A 21,156-nucleotide genomic window follows, 5' to 3' on the forward strand; every position below is an offset into this window, starting at 1 on the left:
TTAGATACCTCTCTTCAGATTCAAATTTGCGTACGAATCCCTTTTCATTGATGGAATACTAGAAAATACTTGATTTGTATCTTTAGCTCCTGTTCAAATATTTCCCACTCCTGATCACTGGTGTGTTTGTTTGCAGATTTCTCTTTCTATTTAATCTGGAAGAAGGTCCTTTATTATATTATACTCTGCTTCTTTGGCAAAATATAATATAACTAAATGGCAATTTATAATATGCTCTCAAGTAAGATGTCTTGCCTATTCCTCACTCGGAGTCAAAGCACGTGGTTTGGCTTTATGCCTATTTAAATATTTCCATGCTCCAGTGCACAAATATTAGCTGTAAATAGTAGTTACCCACCTTCTTTATCCCTCTTTTAAGCTTTATTCCCATGAATATTTAATTTATAGAATAGAATCCCTTCGGTGGAGTAGAAGGCCATTTGGCTCATCGAGTCTGCACCAACAACAATCCCACCTAGGTCCTATTCCCTTAACCCCATGTATTTACCCTACTAGTCCCCCTGGCACTAAAGGGCAATTTAGTACGGCCAATCCACCCAACCCACACATCTTTGGACTGTGGGAGGAAACCAGAGCACCCAGAGGAAACCCACAGGGAGAATGTGCAAGCTCCACACAGACAGTTACCCGAGGCCAGAATTGAACCCAGGTCCCTGGTGCTGTGAGGCAGCATTGCTAACCACTGTGCCGACCCATTAATTAAATTAATGGTACTAATTGATCTATAACCCTAACGAAATTCAAATGGAAAATTGTGACATAATAGTATATTGCATTGATTTTCGATTTTAATCTGTGACTCTTGTTCTCTACTATTGCTTCTTCTACTCTGTTCATGGATATCCAAACATTTTAGGTTGCATCCCTTTGGATTTTTCTTTTTGTCACCTTAATGTTTTGTTGCTATCTTGACCTGCTTTATATCTTTTAATGTTTCTACCTCATTAGCTAAACACCACAAACTCATCCTTCCTCTCCAAGATGCTGACTCTTCCCTCGCACCATTCCTCCCTTACACTCAGAGTTCTAACTCTCAACTAGAGATCCAATTCAGCCCTTTGAAAGAATCCTACTCTCAGTGCTGTTTGGGCGTGAGGTTCTGGATACCCTAGACGCTAGAACTGTCCCGGGGGGGGGGTGTGAAAACAGGAAAACAGGCTAGTTAGCCTGATATCAGGCATCGGGAAAACGCTGGAGTCTATTATTAAGGAAGTCTTAACAATTCAATTTAAAATTTATAGTATGATCAAACAAAGTCAACATAGTTTGATGAAAATGAAATAAGGTTTGACATATTTATTAGTTTTTTTGAGGCTGTAACCAGTAGCATAGATAAAGGGGAACCAGCTGCTGCGGTAAACTTGATCCGATAAGGTGACAGATAAAGGCTAATGCACAAGATAAGGGCTCATGGAGTTGTGGGTAATATATTAGCACGGATAGAGAAATAAAAGAGACATTCTCAAGTTGGCAGGCTCAGACTCGTGGAATGCCACAACATCAGTGCAGGTCCTCGGCTGTTCACAATGACTTAGATTGAGAGGCAGAAAGTAATGTATATAAGTTAACCGATGATGCAAATCTAGGTGAGAATGTAATCTGTGCGGTAGACACAAAGAAGCTGCAAAGAGATAGAGACAGGTTAAGTGAATGGGCAACAAGATGACAGATGGAGTATAAAGTGAGGAAATATAAAGTAGTCACTTTGGCAGCAAGAATAGAAAAGCAAAATATTTTTTAAAAGGCACGAAATGTGTAAATGTTGAAATTCAGAGGGACTTGAGTGTACTACATGGAACGCAGAAAAATAGCATGTAAGTATTGAAAACAATTAGGAAGGCAAATGGCATGTTGACCAAGGGGATTTGGGTACAAGAATAAGAAAGCCTCACTAGAAGAGTTTCAGTGACGTCACATTATGCCTTTTTGGCTTCCATATTTAAGGAAGGATATAATTGCATTGGAGATGGTGCAATGAAGGGTCACTAGATTAATTTCTGGGATGAGAGGGTTGTCCTATCAGGAGAGACTGAGTGAATTCAGCCTATACTGTGGAGTTTAAAAGAATGAAAGTTAATCTCACAGAAACGTCCAAGATTCTGAAAGGGTAGACACGGAGAGGCTATTTCTTCTGGCTGGAGAATCAAGGACAGGGGTACTGTCTCAGGATCAGGTAGATCATTTAGGACTGGGATGAGGAGAACTTTCTTCACCCAAAGGGTTATGAATCATTGTAATTCTCTATCCAGAAGGTTGTAGATGTTCCAACATTGAATACATTCACAACTGGACAAGATAGATTTTTGATCACACAGGAAATCAAGGGATATGTGAAGCAAGTGGAAAATTGAAGTTAAGCCTGAAGATCAGCCATATCATATGGAATGGTGACTCTGCTTGAGGGGTAGTATGGTCAACTCATGTTCCTATTTCTTATGTCCTGTCTATCCATCTCACTCCTGGTCCCAGTAGCCCAGGATTGTGAATTTCTACCTCATTTACTATTTCTGTAGTCATGCATTCACCTCCAGCCATCATGTAGCATTGGTAATAAAGCTGAAATTACCTGTAATATTCTGCTTCTTATTTTCTAATTCCTACAACATTTTTTTTGCTAATCCTGAATCTTTTCCTTGCTCATGTTGATTAGGAACTACAGTTTACAGACGATTTACCAACTTCTACATCTGCTCTCTAATGTTCTTTACCCTGGAGGCATCACAACATTCAGGACTCACAATTACTATCACAGAATCGACTGTCTGGTGTCTTCAACTATTTGCAGCTGCATTCTTGCATTCAACTCTCCCTCTCTGGGCAAACAGGGATTCCTGCTGCCTTTCCTGAGTCAACATCCTTGGAGCATCTATTCATTGTTGAAAACTTACCTGGCAAGACAGGGCCCCTTTCACCTCATTATACAATCACTCACTTCCAAACCTTCCACTCGTAACACTCGAACAGCAAGGTGACTGCTTCTTGAAATATGTATCCCCAAAATCTTTCTACTCCCATCTGGGGAAGGATAACTCCTGCTGCCAGTCAGGCTCAATAACTTGAAGACTGAGCGAGTAGGGTACAGTTCTTACTAGTAGATCTGCCCTGAATGGTCAAATCAACTCCCGTATCCACCACAGCAACATTTGGCAAACGTAAGCCATTCCTGCTACTTAACCTGTTAAAACTTTTATCTTATTTATGCCACACAATGTGAAGCTATTGAAGGAAATGGTCCTATTACTTGAAGTAATATGATAAAAAAAATCCAGGTGACTAATTCTCCAGAATGGTCTTAACTTATTTTAACAAATATACAACAGTTAATATAGTATGTATGTAATTATGCTGATGCATGGAACACCGCAACCTTCAAGTTCCCCAGCAAGTGACGCACCAACCAGACTTGGAAATATATCACCATTACTGGGTCAAATTCCTGGAATTTCCTTCCCAACAGGATTGAGTGTTCCCACATTACACGGACTGTAGCAGTTCAAGGAGGCAGCTCACCACCATCTTCTCAAAGGCAATTACGCATGTGCAATAAAATGCTGGTTTAGTCAGCAATGCCCATATCCCATGAACGAATAAATTTTTAAAAAGTTTATGTTCCATTTACAGCATTGGTTAACATTGGTCAACCATTCACTAACGGAGCTACATTTCAATGAGATACTGGTGGGGCCGCATCAATTGCCTTGCAATCACAAAGATATCAAACTCATATTTATATGAACATAGTGTGTTTGCTTTGAGAAGGGGGGTGGTGCTGGGGGAAGAAGAGTTTAAAACATTACTGGGTAAACAAGGTCCAATCAAGATAAAAAAGCCTTGAATTTGCCTTGTTGGCACTGTCTTCATACCTTTCAGATCACCCATTTGGTTCTGGATGAGATTTAATTCAGTTGAAAGCACATCCTTTTCCTGTAACAAGTCTCTCAATTCAGACATTTGCTCAGTTGCAGCATTTACCAGTTTAATTTTCTCCTTTTCCAACTCACAGAGGTGTGCCTTCAGTGCTTGCATTTGTGCATCTTTGTGTTCCAAATCACTCTAACAGAAAACAGAGTTATTAACATCAAACTGGATTAATGCACAATGGCAACCTACACAATTGTACTTGCATCTGTAGTCCACTATTGCAAAAATAGCCTGTCAGCACCTATGACATTCGACTGATAACTCGCTACTTTAACCAACCTTGTGTAGGAGCAAATTAATGCTAAACAAAGCAAAATTCCTGAAGCCGATGGAAATGCAAATTTTCTTCACCCAGTTGCCCGGAAGCAAACTATCGTAACAATAGCAACAATCACATGCATGTTTTGCAGATATTTCACAATTGCAATGGTCAGCATAAGGTGGTCTCAGAACAAAGTGCACTATAAGATCATAAGACATCGGAGCAGAATTAGGCCACTCGGCCCATTGAGTCTGTTTCGCCATTCAATCATGGCTGATACTTTTCTCATCCCCATTTTCCTGCCTTTTCCCCATAACCCCTGTTCCCCTTATTAATCAAGAACCTATCTAGCTCTGTCTTAAAGACACTCAATGACCTGGCCTCCACAGCCTTCTGCGGCAAAGAGTTCCACAGATTTACCACTCTCTGGCTGAAGAAATTTCTCCTCATCTCTGTTTTAAAGGATCGTCCCTTTAGCCTGAGGTTGTGCCCTCTGGTTCTAGTTTTTCCTACTAGTGGAAACATCCTCTCCACATCCACTCTATCCAGGCCTCGCAGTATCCTGTAAGTTTCAATAAGATCCCCCCTCATCCTTTTAAACTCCAATGAGTACAGACCCAGAGTCCTCAACCGTTCCTCATACGACAAGCTCTTCATTCCATGGATCATTCTTGTGAACCTCCTCGGGACCCTGTCCAAGGCCAGCACGTTCTTCCATAGATATGGGGCCCAAAACTGCTCACAATACTTGAAATGGGGTCTGACCAGAGCCTTATACAGCCTCAGTATACAAGAGCAGGGATGTAGTTCTATGATGTGGAGATGCCAGCGTTGGACTGGGGTAAGCACAGTAAGACGTCTCACAACACCAGGTTAAAGTCCTGGCTGGAGACAATACACATCTCTTTAACCTGTGCTTAGCCCTCTCTCCACTCACATTGTCTGTACCTTTAAGACTTGATTACCTGTAAAGACTCGCATTCCAACCATTATCTTGTAAATTGAGTTTGTGTCTGTATATGCCCTGTTTGTGAACACAACTCCTCATTCACCTGAAGAAGGAGCCTGAGACTCCGAAAGCTTGTGCTGCCAAATAAACCTGTTGAACTTTAACCTGATGTTGTGAGACTTCTTACTTGTACTCTAGCCCTCTCGACATGAATGCTAACATTACATTTGCCTTCCTAACTGCCAACTGAACCTGCACGTTAACATTAAGAGAATCTTGAACAAGGACTCCCAAGTCCCTTTGTGTTTCTGATTTCCTAAGCATAGTCTATGCCTCCATTCCTCCTTCCAAAGTGCATAACCACACACTTTTCCACATTGTATTCCATCTGCCACTTCTTTGCCCACTCTCCTAACCTGTCCAAGTCCTTCTGCAAACCCCCTCCTTCCTCACTACTACCTGTCCCTCTACATATCTTTGTATCATCTGCAAACTTAGCAACAGTGCCTTCAGTTCCTTCCTCCAAATCGTTAATGTATATTGTGAAAAGTTGTGGTCGCTGGGAACAAAGTGCAAACATTTGGTGTGAATAGGAGCCTTTTGATGGGTTAGATGTGGGTATGTACAGTCTAAATGGAATGTAGTTCAGTCTTTAGTTTAACTTCTTGAATTTAACCTGGAACTTCAAAAGCTCTAAAAGATACTGCAAGAATACCAATATTCAAACAGCAACTGCCCGTCAGCAGCAGTTATCTGTCAATGAGTTGTGATTGTCTGAATAGGTGCTAATTACTGTGAGAAGGAAGCTGAATCAGTAACACATGGGTGTTGGGTTAAACTGAGAAATTTTGTTAGTACTCTAAGAAACAGCAAATCCTGTGCCGCTGGGAACTACAGGACATTTTTTGTGTTCTGGATGACCACATGTGCATGAAAAAATTGTCAGCTGGAGCAGCTCAAACCTCTGGGGCTTGCTAAGTGTGATGTGGAGATGCCGGCGTTGGACTGGGGTAAACACAGTAAGAAGTCTCACAACACCAGGTTAAAGTCCAACAGGTTTATTTGGTAGCAAAAGCCACTAGCTTTCGGAGCGTTGCCCTTCATCAGATGAGTGGGAGTTCTGTTCACAAACAGGGCATATAAAGACACAAACTCAATTTACAAAATAATGGGGGTTGGAATGCAAGTCTTTACAGGTAATCAAATCTTAAAGGTACAGACAATGTGAGTGGAGAGAGCGTTAATGTCACACTATCTGTAACCCCCATGACTTGCAAAATCTCACTAACTGTCCTGTCTGGAGACAATACACATCTCTTTAACCTGTTCACATTGTCTGTACCTTTAAGACTTGATTACCTGTAAAGACTTGCATTCCAACCATTATTTTGTAAATTGAGTTTGTGTCTTTATATGCCCTGTTTGTGAACAGAACTCCCACTCACCTGACGAAGGGGCCACGCTCCGAAAGCTAGTGGCTTTTGCGACCAAATAAACCTGTTGGACTTTAACCTGGTGTTGTGAGACTTCTTACTGTGCTTGCTAATTAAGCAGCAACTGGCATTACAGTGCTGCATCCAGAAGGCTGACTGGACAGCATATCACTGCAGGTGGTCACCCTGTAACTTACAAGTGTGCAGACAGAAAGGTATTGGGTGACCGTCTGGCAGATAACGAAGACTAGGCAAACAGTACAGGGGTCACCCGAGCGGATTCTGTTCTGTAACCTAAAAAGCTAATGTGTCTGGCGGGGGAAGGCACAAGCATAGTTCCTAATGGGTATTTTGCATCTGTCTTCACAAAGAGGACGATGATGTGGACATTGTAGTTAACAAGGAGGTGATTGAAATATTGGATGGGATATAGACAGAAAGAGAGAAAATATCAAGGAGTTAGCATCTTTGGAAGTAGATAAACCCCCAGACCTGGATGAAATGTTTTCCAGACTGCTAAAAGAAGCAACAGAGAAGGTAGCAGAGGTTCTAACAGTTTTCAAATACTCTCTGGCTACAGGCACCGTTGCAAATGACCTCCAACATCGTACTATTATTTAAAAAGGGAGCCTGGCTGGTCAGAAAAAAAATCTCTCCATCTTGGTCTTAAAAGAGAAAACTCTTATTCTTAAATTATGTCCCCTAGTCCTAAACTTTCCCACATGAGGAAACATCCTCCCGGTTTCCATCCTTTCAAGCTCCCTTAGGATCTTCAGTATATCAATAAGATCATCTCTCATTCGTCTAAACTCCAATAAATATCATCCCAACCTGGTTGAACAGGTTCATGAGATAAGCCCTTCATCTCACGAATGAGTCAAGTGAACCTTCTCTGAACTGCTTTTAACACAATTATATAATTTTTAAAATAGGAGACCAAAACTATGCAGAGTGCTCTAGGTGTGGTCTCACCAAGGCCCTCTACAGCTACCGGAAAAACATCCTTACTTTTATATTCCTATCCCCTTGCAATAAACATCAACATTACATTTGCCTTTCTAACCGCTTGCTCTACCTGCAATCTAACTTTGTGATTCACGTATTAGGACACCAGCGGGATGATTCTCCCATACTGCTGATCTGGTTTTGTAACGCAGCGGGCTGCGAGACCCGAGCGGAGGCCGCATCCGCGAGTCTCCCAGTACCAGATTTCCAGCGCTGTCAGCTCGGTGCCAGAAAGTGCCATGGACCTGCATAAATCATGCGGTTGACAATTTAAAAACAAGTTAAATCCCATTAGTGAGCCCGGGACTGAAGTCTCGAGCCTGCTAGCCTCTCCACCCTCCCCCCCCGCCACCGCCGCCATCCCCCGCCCGCCAGGAGTGGTTCACTCCAGCGGGATTTGGTATAGCGCCCCACTTGCGGGGAGCTGGCTGCCCGACCCTGCTGGAGTGAAGGGGGGCCATCAAAGTCCCCAGGAGGTCGGGGCTAAGGGGGGGGGGGGGGTGCCCCCTAGGTGTTGCCACCTTGGCAGTGCCAGCCTGGGCCCCTGGCACTGCCCATGGGGCAAAGTGCCAATGCCCAGGGGGCATCTTGGCACTGCCCACCAGCATTGGGCAGTGCCATGGGGGTGGGGCCTCTGGGGGGCGGTCAGTGGGGCTGGGGGGTCCCGCTGCCACTCTACATTTGGGCTGAGTGACAGAGGGGCTGTCAGCCTGCAGGTGGGTGGGGGGGATGCAGTCGGGGCAGCGGGGGGGGGAGTGAGAAGGCCGAGCCGAGGCTGGCCCGGGCATGTTTGGGGGCCAATGATTGGGCCACGTAGAGGATCGGAGGGGCAGTGATGAGGGGTCGCAGGGCTGGCAAGCAATTGAACTGGCCAGCGATCGGGAAGCTGGCAGTGTGGGACCACAGTGCATGCACTGATCAAACGCTGACAGATCAGCGAATGTGCAGTGGCCCGCTCAGTGCTATGCTACCGGCCTCTCCAGTGGGAATAGGCCCTGCCCACTGGTTTTTGGACTGATTTACACTAGTGCACTCTGCGGTGCACAGAGTGTGGGAGATTCATTTTCAAACTCACGCCGAAAAAACCAGCGGGATTTACTCCAGTTTTTAACGTGAATTTGACACTTAGAATTTTGTTTGCAGTAATCGCCCTTCAGATCACTCTGTAGCGCGGAGTTCTGCAAGATCCCAGGACCCCAGAACTGGATACACAATTGCTTCTTTCATTGTTGGGCTGGAAAGATACTGATTAAGGAAGTTTTCTTGTACTCTTACATACATTTAAGGAATTCCTGTCCCTCTATGCCTTTTACAGCATCGCTATCTCAGTCTATATTAAGATAATTTAAGACTCCATTATTACTATTCTACAGTTCTTGTATCCTTTTGCAATTTGCCTCAATCTTCTTCCCCCTATTTGGTGGTCTATAATCTGGGGCAGAATTCTATGGTTCCCTGCAGGTGGGTTTACAGATGGCAGCGAGGCTCATAAAACTTCACTGGGTGCTTTTCCTGTTATCACCCTGCGCCCAACTGGTCCACAATTTTACTGAAGGGCCATTTCCCACCCCCATCAATTTTGAGGCCGGCAGGAGGATTTCCGGAATGGTGGGAAAACCCAGCAGGTTACCCTGCGTGGTCCTCGGGTGGGAAAGGGGTGGGACAAGTACTTCAAGAGTGCTCTTTCTAAACTGGGGCTGCTATGTCTGCCCTCTGCAGGTGCTCCCTCTTGGGCTCTCCGACAAGACCCTTTACCAGCCCTGGGCCTCATCTTCCCTCCCCGCCAGACCACCCACACTTAACTGATCCTGGCCTAGCTGTTAGTGTACTCTTGGACTAATTCACAGTATTGATTTTGCAGGTATATTAACATAATTCACAGAGATAAATCTGATCCTGGACTTGGTAAAAAAGCAAGAATTTATTTTACTTTCCATCTCACTTCTGGAGTCTAAGTAGTGTACAGGATTAAAAGGATCAGATGACACAAGTACACAAACCACTAAAGGCAGACATACAGTTTAATAAGAAAGAAACTAAAAAACACAGGATAATTTCCAGGGAGATAAGAAGTTATGTTAAATGAATATAGAACCTTGGTTACACTACACTTGGGGGTGTTGCGCACAGTTCTGCTCTCTGTACAACGGAAAGAACATAGAGACACTGAAGAAAATTCAAAAGGATTTACAAGGAGGTTATACTTATCATGACACATTGAGGGTCTTTTATCTGGACAAGTAAAAACTGAGGGGTGACCTGATCGATGCTAGATAATTAGAAAGGGCAGAAATAGAAAAAGTATTTCCAGTTGAAGAGGGTCCAAAACTAGGAGGCATAAATGTAAATGAAAGTCACAATAGATCTCATAGGAAAGTGAGGAGCATCTTTTTTACATGCAGTGGGATTAAAATGTGGAAGTCAGTACATGGAATAGTTATGGTGAATAGCATTGATTCATTGAAGAAGAAGTTATATATACACATACGAGAGAGAAAGGAATAGAAGGTTATGCTGATGAGTTTAGACAAAGAAAGGTGGGATTAAACTTAGGTGGTGCATAAACAAGTTGACCGAATGGCCAGTTTCTGGCTGTATATTCTTATCTGACCTTTAACTCTTGAATCTTTTGGTTTTGGCAATCCACTTCAGTCTGAAGTTGTTTTCTTTCAAGCTGCAATGCCTCAGATGCACAACTCTGTTGCGATGTCATTTCAGAAATGCTTTCCATTTCCTGCCGCAAAGTCATAAGCATCTTATTTTTCTCATTCAGCTCCATTTTCACTGCATCATTATCATTCTGCATTTTCTTCAAGTGGGTAACAGCTTCTTCAAACTGATCGCAAATGGTCTCCTCTGCTATTTTCATCCTCTGAATCTTTTGGCATTTATCTTCAATTTCTTGTTGCAGTTTACTTTTTTCTATGGCTTCATTTTCCAAACACCTTTCCTTTTCTTTTATTGATTCCCTCAACTGACAGATGGTCATTTCTGTTTTGTCAAATTGCTGTTTCTTCTGGTTCAGCTCTTCACCAGTTTTACAAAGCTGTTCCTTACAGATCTCATATTGTTTGATTAGGGTCTTGATTTTCTCTTGATCTTCATTCCTTTGCTCCTCGATTGATGCCTTTGGTTGAACAAGGAAAAAACATGTTAAAACTGTCTAAAAGCATGTTTATTTTAAAAGAATCCTATTGAATTTAACTTTACAGTATAGACCATGCTCTTTTATCTAGTTTCTCAACGTATCAAAAAAGTCCTTAGAAATTTTGAAGCAAATGTTCTGGCACTATTCATTACTAATACGTTATCAGTCTTTGCCGACTTAAGTGGTTAAGTTGGAGAAGACGTGTTCCAGCATGAAAGAGACTGTGTTTTACTCTCTGGCCACTGAGAATGATATTCAAAAATCTGTCTGGACCTCCATACAGAAAATTGGTCCTTTGCATGTTCTACTCTCTGCGGTGTTTCTGCTTTGAGATTTTACACTGCCATCCCCACACTTGAAGAATGTCTTGTGGTTAGAGGGAATATTTTCCAACCTGAGTTTTCACCAGAAAAAAACCCTTGGGAATAATAGAAAGAACGAAAAGTGCTTCAAATGAAAGTGCTTCATTTGAACCTATGGCAGGTATGATAGAGGACTTCTTACTTAAAGAAAAGTAAAACACTTTCACAGGCAAGGAATTATATTTAAGTGGTTTGATCCTCTGCCATAGCTTGATTCTGTTGCATGAAATTCTACCTAAATTATATGACACAAGCTTAAATGATCTCGACCCAACCATCTACAGCTACCTCATCAATGATTTTCCCTCTATTATAAGGTCTGAAATGGATACACACTAATAATTGCAGAGTTCAGTTCCGTCCATCAGATAATGAAACAAACCATGTCTACATACATGCAGCATGACTTGGGCAACATTCGGACTTGAATTGAGATGGCAACTAACAGATTCATGTTACACGAGTGTCAGGCAATGACTATCTCTAAGTAGAGAGAATCTCTATATTTCTCCATGACATTCAACAGCATTGCCATTGCTAACCCCCTCCCTATCATCAATATTCTGGCACTTGTCATAGACCAAAACCTTAACTGGAACAGTCACAAAAATAATGTGGCTACAAGAGCAGATCAGGGGCTGGGTATTCGGCGGCAAATAACCACCTCCTGACTCCCCAAAGCCTATTCACCATCTACAAGACACAAGTCAGGAGTGCGATGGAGTATTCTCCACTTGCCTGCATGAGTGCAGCTTCAATAGCACTCAATAAGCTTGACACCATCCAGGAAAAAAGTAGTCTGCTTGATCTGCACCCCTTCTACCACCTTAATCATTCATTTCACCATTGGCTCAGCCTGGCAGCAAGGCGAACACTGCATCAAAAGGCTATCCCAATAGCATCTTCCAAAACCTTTAGTGCCTAGAAGAACAAGGGCAGCAGAGCAGTGTAGATTGGCTGTTCACCTCAAAGGGGAGTGGCACTGAGGAACAGTGTGTGCAGCAGGATGTTTCAGTAGGTAGACCCACTTCTACAAAGGCTGGTGTGAGGTGAGTTCGGCCTGGGTTAAGAGTGGGGAGTTTTAAAAAACATTTAACATGAAGAAAATGTGCCAAATACAAGTATTATTTAATATTATAATTTAGACATGTTGGATTGGGGTGCCGGGGGGTCCATGATCACCAATCCAATTGAACTGAGGTCCCACAATTAAATAGGTTTGAGAGCCACCTTGCTGACCAACCTGACATTGTAACTGATGCTGGTACTGCTCCTTCAGGGAGTTTATCACACCATCCAGCCGCAGAATTTCCTGATTTTTACATTCCAATTCCTGCTCCAAGTTTTCAACAGAGATGCTACTACTTGTGCCACGTTCCCACAGCTTCTGGTTTTGTTCTTTTGCCACTTTGAGGTCCTCTTCAAGTTTACAATAATCAGCCTGAAAGTCAAAACGCATAAAACCTACTAGAAATTGAAAAAAACACTTCTGCCCACAGCAAAGGATGGATTAGGATATCTTTTGGGAATTTTGTGAAATAGAGGCAATAAAGGCATACTGAGCTTAATGTACAAAAGTTGGCAGGATCTTGCAAACACGTTGCAGATGCACAGATGCAATTCCTTCATTTCCCCTCTCCCATTACCTGCATATTTTTGTATTCAATTCTTCTTGCAATAAACAATAGCATTCTGTTAACTCACTTAATTACATGCTGTAGCTGCATCCTAACATTTTTGCAATTCATGCACTAGGACATGCAGATCCCTCTGCATCTCGGTGCTCTGCGATGTCTCACCATTTAGATAATATGCTCCTTCTTTATTCTTCCTGCCAGGATGGATGATTTCACATTTTCCCACACTATTCTCTATTTCCTGGTGGGGAGAGTGGGGGAGGGCATCTTCCGAAAAAAGTCTGAAAACCGGAGTGTTTTATTCTGGTTTTTTCAGCGAGCTACCCCTCACAATCTTCCCACACTGTCAATTTTTTGGCAGTCAGATGGTTCATGCCAGTAGGGGAAGGGATGAATGGAGCCGAAGCTCACTGGGGAAGCTGGCTGCAGATTGCCAATGGCGCCCTAATGTCCAACAGTACCCGTCCCCGCCACCTTCCCCTCCTGTCACTGGTGGCAGTGTGACCCCCCCCCATGCAACACAGGTCACCAGCATTGGGGCACCAGTACCCTGTCGATGAGTTCCCCGTTATAAACCACTCCATGGCCCCCTCTTTATGATCATCCCCCCCCATACACTTCCCCCTTTGCCGATCACCCCTCTTGCACGCTCCCCACTTTGCCAATCACTCCGCTGCATGTCCCCCCTTTGCCGATCAATCCCTCTACACGCGCCATCTTTTGTCAATCACCCCCCTTGCCTACCCCCACCTGCAGAGCGCCACCCTGTCAGAGCCCCACCCCCTTGGCACTGCCCATTATGGTGTGGTTGAGCACTGTCAGGGTGCCTGGATGGGCATTGTCAGCCATGCCCCCGACCACCTGGAGGTTTCAATGGTCTTCGATCCCTCCAGCGTGGCCATCACATCTGGTCACCGTTGGATGGGGACCATGAGTGATTCTCATTGACGAGAGGGGAAACAGCTGGGAGGCCAGATGCATTAATAACAGGTTAATCATGACACTGATATTTAAAGGGGTGCGGAGCTGATCACGCTGGCAAAACAGGGAAGATGGCTTTCAGCACGTGACCAGTTCACGCCCAGCCCGAAAGCCTCGCATGCTATCTTCCCGGCTCACTGCACCAGTGGACCCAAGAGCTTTGCCCACTCACTTAATCTATCCATATCCCTTTGTAGCCTCTTATTGCCCTTTTCCCAGCTTACCTTCCTACCCACGTTTGTATCATCGGCAAATTTATCAACAAAGATAGGTAGTATGTGAAGACGACATAATTTTAAAAGAGACATGGATAGGGTTTAAGAAAGTGGATGGAGTATAACGTAGGAAAATGTGAACTTGTCCACTTTGCAAGGAAGAATAGAAAAGCTGCATATTATTTAAATAGAGTGAGATTGCAGAACTCAATGGTACAGAGGGATGTGGATGCCCTGGTAAATGAATCACAAAAAACTGTTGTCCTGCATGTCATTAGGAAGACAAATGAAATGCTGTAATTTATTGCAAGGGAGATTAACATAAAAGTGAGGATGTTTTGCTCCAATTATGCTGGCAAGATCACATCTGGAGTACTGTGTACTGGTTTGGTCTACCTTACTTAAGAAAGGATATTATTGCATTAGAAGCAGTTCAGAGAAGGTTCACTTGACTGACTCCTGGGAGGGATCACAGAATTGTTACGGAAGGAGGCCATTTGGCCCATTGTGTCTGCACTGATTCTCCAAACAAGCAAAGTGACTTGGTGCCATTCCCGTGCCTTCACTCACACACCTGCACATTGTTTCTGTTCAAGTAATCATTAGTGCCCTCTTGAATGCCTCAATTGAACCTGCCTTCACCACACTCCCAGGCAGGGCATTCCAGATCCGAACCACTTGTTGTGTGAAAAAGGTTTTTCTTACATCACATTTGCTTCTCTTGCTATTCACTTTAAATCTGTGCCCAATTGTTCATGACCCTTTTACCAGCGGGAAAACTTTCTCCCTAGCTACTCTGTCCAGCCCCGTCATGATTTTGAACATGAAGGAGTTAACTTGTGAGGAAATGTTGGATAGGTTGGGTCTGTATCCATTAGAGTTTCGAAGAATGAGAGGTGATTTTATTGAAACGTATAAGGTCCTCAGGGGAGGTGACAGTATGAATGCTGAGAGGATATTTCCCTTTATGAGAGAAATGAGATCTAGGGGACACAGTTTAAAAATAACAGGTCTTCCACTGAAGACTGAGTTGAGGAGAACTCAGTGTCATTAATGCGTGGAATTCTCTTCCGCATAGAGCCGTGTAGGCTGAGTTATTGAATATTTTAAGCCCAAATGAGCTAGATTCTTGATTGACAAGGGAGATAATGGGTATGGGTAGATAGGAAAATTGAGTTAAAATCACAATCAGTTCAGCCATGATCTTACCAAATGGTGCAGCAGGTTCCCGGGGCTGAATAGCCTAATTAGTACATTTGTATGTAACCGAAAGTCTGTGAAGCCAGTTATAAGCATCGAACAATTGTAATTAAACACAAAAAAATCTATCCTTCTTGATATGTTAAATGTAAATGATTTCAGTTTAAAAATTAAATAGCAGCTAAACTTACCATTAACAATTGGATTCGGCCATTTGTGCTTTCCACCTGTTGCCTGTATTCATCTCTCTCTCTCTTGCAATTATACATGTCACATTGAGATTGCTCCACTTCCTTCTCCAAATTCTCTATCTGATGAAACAGCACAGAAGTGCAATGAAGCTCAAGTTTAAACAAGGCCACAACACCAGGGGGAGCACTTCTTGCACTTGCAGTCTAGGTCTAAGTGCTAATTGGATGCTTCACAAAAACTAACAATAAAGTTCAAGTTCCCCATTTTTAGGTCTGTATAGTCCTTACTCAAGTGCAAGTTCTTGTATCTAGCTCATCTATCCATTTATCAACTGCTCCCTCTATAAAACATACTTCTGATAATTAAATAAATGATGAAGATGTATAATCAGTAAATTGCAGTAAATGAGATTCTCAACTTCCAATGTGGAGAATTGACTGTGATATTTATTTTAGAGACACTTTTCACAGTAACTTCATTGCAGTGTTAATGCAAGCCTTACTTGTGACTAATAAATAAACTTCAACTTTTAACTTTTTGGTAAAAATCAATAAAACAGTATTTTGATTAAACATTTAAGAAGAAAAATAATTTCCCGATGTGGAATTCAAGATCATGACCTTCAAATTAAGAGTCACATTATCTACCAAATGAACTACCCAAGCTGTTTAGAAACTCCTTGCACAAAGCCAAAATACTATGGACAGTCTAAGAAGGCAGCACTCACAAAATCTCATTGAGATTGCAATCTGATTACAGATTGAGACTTGTGATGGATTGTTGCTGGCACAAATGTGCCACAGAGCTACACTGAAATGCTACAGGAGAATTCCCATTTTTATGCCACTTGGTGGTATATTACTGGCAACATAGACAGACGTAAGTATTAATTTTAACATTGCGATTCCCATAGGAAATGCTAAAGTAAAGTAAAAGTAGTTTATTTATTAGTCACAAGTAGGCTTACATTAACACTGCAATGAAGTTACTGTGAAATTCCCTTAGTCGCCACAGTCCAGCGCCTGTTCGGGTCAATGCACCTAACCAGCACATCTTTCAGAATGTGGGAGGAAACCGGAGCACCCGGAGGAAACCCACGCAGACATGGGGCGAACGTGCAGACTCCACACAGTGACCCAAGCCGGGAATCGAACCCGGGTCCCTGTGAAGCAGCAGTGCTAACCTGTGCCGCAATGCTTGCATTGCAGATTTCAAAGCAGTGTGAAACTACGTATTATTTCTTCTTAAATAGATCCAAACTCCTGCCACTGACTGGACATGTGTCTGACATGCACCGACCTCCCTATTTGTGTACAGTCAATAAAATCTCATGTTGTTGTGCCACAGCTAAAGTTCATTTTAATTTGCTTCATTGGCAACTGTTGTATAGTTTCTGTTATGATACACTATATTTAATGTACACACATTACATTGTTTATAATGCATTATGTGATAAACCCAGAAAATTAGTATGGTTACGGTGGACTTGTGGATTACCTAGGCAGCCAGCGGCACTAATCCTTTCCAAGTATATTTGGTTAGCAGAGAGTGTGACATTTGCAGATATTACTACCAGAATGAAAAATTACATGAATTGTTCAACCGACTCTTTTGCAAGGTGCAGCTCTCGTATTTTTAATAAGGTGACAAGGAAAGGGAACATTGCTGACATCAAACAACTGAAATAAATTGTGTAATTAGTTGCAGACCAGACCTTGTCCTCATATATCCTTTTTGCTTCCCGTAGTTCAGTTCGCAGATGACAGACTGTGGACTCCAGTTCTGTAAGCTGTCGTGAGTACATCGTGCTCTGATTCCTTGCCTGCTCTCTGGAAGCAGGAAAAATACTGACTTAATACTTTGCTATACATAACAGCAGAAAAAAAAAGTTGAGAATTTAAATTTATGTTCCAATAACCATGAATACGATTAAACTACAAACAACAACACAAATAAAACATATAGAATGGGAGAATTTAATATTTAAAATATTTAACACCTTGAAACATTGGGTACCTGCAACATGTTCCTCTATATTAAAAGAATACCAAATACCCCAATTAGAAACATGTACAAAACTAACAAAGCTCAACTAAGTAAGCATGATCCTAAATGGATTAACAACCACATTCAAACAGAAATAAAGAGGAAAAATAAGGATGCAAACATTTCACAGAGAGAAGGGGAGCTGTTCACTGGGATGACAATGAGAAAACACAGAGCATTGTTGGAATTATAATCAGTGGAGCAAAGAGAAACCTGGAGAAAGGCATAGCAGCTGAGGCTAAGAACAATAGTAAAAGATAAATAGTAAAAGATTCTGTCTGTGTGGAGTTTGCACATTTTCCTCGTGTCTGCGTGGGTTTCCTCCGGGTGCTCCGGTTTCCTCCCACAGTCCAAAGATGTGCGGGTTAAGTTGATTGGCCAGGTTAAAAATTGCCCCTTAGAGTCCTGAGATGCGTAGGTTAGAGGGATTAGTGGGTAAATATGTGGGGGTAGGGCCTGGGTGGGATTGTGGTCGGTGCAGACTCGATGGGCCGAATGGCCTCCTTCTGCACTGTAGGGTTTCTATGATTTTTATGATAATTTAGGTACCAAAACAGTAAAAGGTCAGTTAAAGAGATGAAAACCTTGACTGCTGCAAAAGGGGTTGTAACAGAAAATGTTAAAATTGTAAAAGAAAAATCTGAACGATAACATGGGAAGACATGAGTGACATGCCCATTCCAAAAAGATGTGTCAAGTAAAAGTAAGGGAGGAACTTGAATCATTCCCTATCATGAGAGAAAAAAGTATTCAGCTAATTAATGGGACTAAAGGTTAACAAGTCCCCTGACGGTCTGCATTCTAGGTGCTTAAAAGAAGTGGCTGCAAGAGATAGTAGATGCATTGATTGTAATCTTCCCAAATTCCCTGGATTTTGGAAAGGTACAAGCCAATTGGAAAGCCTTAAATGTGACAGCTCTATTCAAGAAAGAAGGGAGACAGAAAGCAGGCCAGTTAGCCTAACATCTGTCATGGCGATAATGTTGGAATTTGTGGTTAAGTAAGTAGCCAAAAAACATTTAAAGTATCCTAAAATAGTCAGGCACAGTCAACATGGTGCTTGACAATTGTGCTTGACAAATTTATTAGAGTTCTTTATGGATGTAGCAAATACCCAAAGATGCAACAAGGTAAAGGGGAATGAGTGGATGTACTGTATTTGGATTCCAGAAGGCATTCAATAAGATGCAGCATAAAAGGTTACTACAAGGGATAAGATCACATGGTGTTGGTGATGATATGTTTCCATGGATAAAGGATTGGCTAGCCAACAGGAACCAGAATTAAAGCAAATAGGAAATTTTCTGGTTAGCAAATTATAATGTGGAGATGCCGGCGTTGGACTGGGGTGAACACAGTAAGAGTTTTAACAACACCAGGTTAAAGTCCAACAGGTTTATTTGGTAGCAAATACCATCAGCTTTCGGAGCGCTGCTCCTTCGTCAGATGGAGTGGAAATGTGCTCCATTCCATCTGACAAAGGAGCAGGGCTCCAAAAGCTGATGGTATTTGCTACCAAATAAACCTGTTGGACTTTAACCTGGTGTTGTTAAAACTCTTACTGTGTAGCAAATTATAACCAGTGGGTTGCTACTAGTTATACCTACAATCTATATTAATGACTTGAATGAAGAGGCCAAGTATATTGCAGCCAGATTTTCTGACAATACGAGGATAGGTGGAAAAGCAAGTTGTGAGGAGGGAACAAAGAGTATGCAAAAGGATATATATAGGTTAAGACACATGAATGACGAAACATTGGTAAACTGAGCATAATGTGAGAAAATGTGAGGTTGTCCACTTTGAAGGGAAGAATAGAAAGCTGAATATGATTTAAATGGAGAGAGACTGCAGAATGCTAAGGTACAGAGGAACCTGGCAGTCTTAGTACAAGAAACACAAAAAGTTAGCATGAAAGTATAGCAAGTAATTAGAAAGGTAAATGGATTGATGGTCTTTATTGCAAGGGGGATGGGATATAAAACTAGGGAGGTCTTGCTGCAACTGGGCAGCACGGTGGCACAGTGGTTAGCACTGCTGCCTCACAGCGCCAGGGGACTGCGTTCAATTCTGGCCTTGAGTGATTGTCTGTGTGGAGTTTGCACGTTCTCCCCGTGTCTGCGTGTGTTTCCTCCAGGTGCTCCGGTTTCATCCCACAGTCCAAAGATGTACAAGTTAGGTGGATTGGCCATGCTAAATTGCCCCTTAGTTCTCAAGGTGTATAAGTTACGGGAATTAGTGGGGAAGTATGTGGGATTATGGGGATAGGGCCTGGGTAAGGTGCTCTGTCTGAGAATCGGTGCAGACTTGATGGGCCAAATGGCCTCCTTCTGCATTGTAGGGATTCTATGATTCTATGAACTGTACAAGGCATTGGTGAGATCACACTAAAAGAATACTGTGTAAGGTTTTGGGGCTAGATTCTATAGCCATCCCTTCTTCTACCCTGCCCCTTCCTTCCCCCCTTACGTAGAATATAATGACATTGGCAATGTTGTGTTATTATGCCAGCCTTTGATATTATGGAAGGCAAGTGAGCATCAAACTCGGAAGCTTATCTGCCATTTTGAAATAACAATTAACTAGTGACTGAGCTTGTAAATGACCTAACTGCAATTTTTCATTGCCAACTCCATGTTTAGTAGTCCGACCAGAATCTGTTTGGGAGTGATCTACACCAAGTGTGATGAAGTGGCTCAAAGATGGATGAAAGGATCTGTAAACGGGACCATAGTTGCATGTAGCAACAAAATGTGCTGGTGAAGGTGGCAGCCTTTGGATGTTATTAGAATGTATTTACTCACTGGTTTAGGCTGCCATAACAAATAAGGAGAGAGTGAGAGGGTATGGGATCTTTGAATTGGTAGCCATGACTGACTTCCAGTTCACAGTGATACCCCTCTCCCACCTGACATCCTAGCCTAAATGCCCAATTGGGCATGGAGCCCTTTCCCAATGCAAACTGCCCATCCTCCTGCCAGGTGGTTGCTAACTGGCCATCTGGCTTGATTCGTCATGCTGAGTAGTGGGGGCGGGAGCAGCAGACCACATGCTTCCCACTTCATTTCCTTCCACCCGTCAGAAAAATAAAATCCAGTCCCGAGTCTCCTTACGTCAGGAGGGATAAACTTGCATGGGATGAAGAGGTTGTTTAATGAGAAAATATTGAACAGATTGCATCTGAACTCATTGTAGTTTAGAAGAATGAGAAGTGATCTCATTGAAACATAAACGATTCTGAGCTAGTTTGACAGACAAGATGCTGAGAGGATGGATGGAATTTAATGAGGAGAGTGGATGGCCCAACATCTGCCACCAAAGCTGTTGGCATTTGTGCCCATCCTATCCCTGGATGTCCGATAACTCCGTTCCTAATTGAAAATGGGAACCCATCAACCTGGACTCCCAGCTCCACTGGAAACATTTAATTACAAACATCGCCAATGTGGGGGAAATCCTACTCCTAGAGCTTCACTTCCCCCACCCATCACTGATTGGATACTATGGATTTCCCACTTAATGGCCTCAACCAGCATCCAGGTGGAAAGACTACCTGCAAACCTTCTCACTCCAGAATTAATTGGAAGAAGGCAGGAAGGTGGCAGGTTCTGCACCCCACAATTACATGGTCCCCTCGCCTCAAAACTTAACCAGGAGGGGCAGGTCATTAAATTCCTCCCAATGTTTCTCCGAATATGATTTCAAAATAAGGAGTCTCTGAATGAAGACTGAGATAAGGAAGAATTTCTTCCCTCAGAAGGTCATTAGTCTTTGGAATCTTCTA

General features: G+C 42.6%; 2 protein-coding genes across 2 annotated transcripts in view; one reads left to right on the forward strand and one right to left on the reverse strand.

Annotated features, from left to right (window-relative positions):
• Positions 1–5,315, forward strand: part of stbd1 (starch binding domain 1) — a 59,384-nt gene extending 54,069 nt beyond the window's left edge. Inside the window, exon 3 of the mRNA XM_078214283.1 lies at positions 2,672–5,315. The gene's annotated coding sequence lies outside the window, so the exon portion shown is untranslated. The remainder of the gene's footprint in view (positions 1–2,671) is intronic.
• LOC144508316 (coiled-coil domain-containing protein 158-like) overlaps positions 1–21,156 on the reverse strand; it is a 111,497-nt gene that overhangs the window by 44,920 nt on the left and 45,421 nt on the right. The window contains exons 9-13 of the mRNA XM_078236181.1: positions 17,041–17,155; positions 15,326–15,445; positions 12,345–12,542; positions 10,203–10,718; positions 3,885–4,074 (exon numbers count right to left, since the gene is read on the reverse strand). Of these exons, the coding sequence (XP_078092307.1) occupies positions 3,885–4,074; positions 10,203–10,718; positions 12,345–12,542; positions 15,326–15,445; positions 17,041–17,155 (1,139 nt within the window). The remainder of the gene's footprint in view (positions 1–3,884; positions 4,075–10,202; positions 10,719–12,344; positions 12,543–15,325; positions 15,446–17,040; positions 17,156–21,156) is intronic.

Source organism: Mustelus asterias, chromosome 1 (genome assembly GCF_964213995.1).
Source record: "Mustelus asterias chromosome 1, sMusAst1.hap1.1, whole genome shotgun sequence".
Classification (NCBI taxonomy): Eukaryota; Metazoa; Chordata; class Chondrichthyes; order Carcharhiniformes; family Triakidae; genus Mustelus; species Mustelus asterias.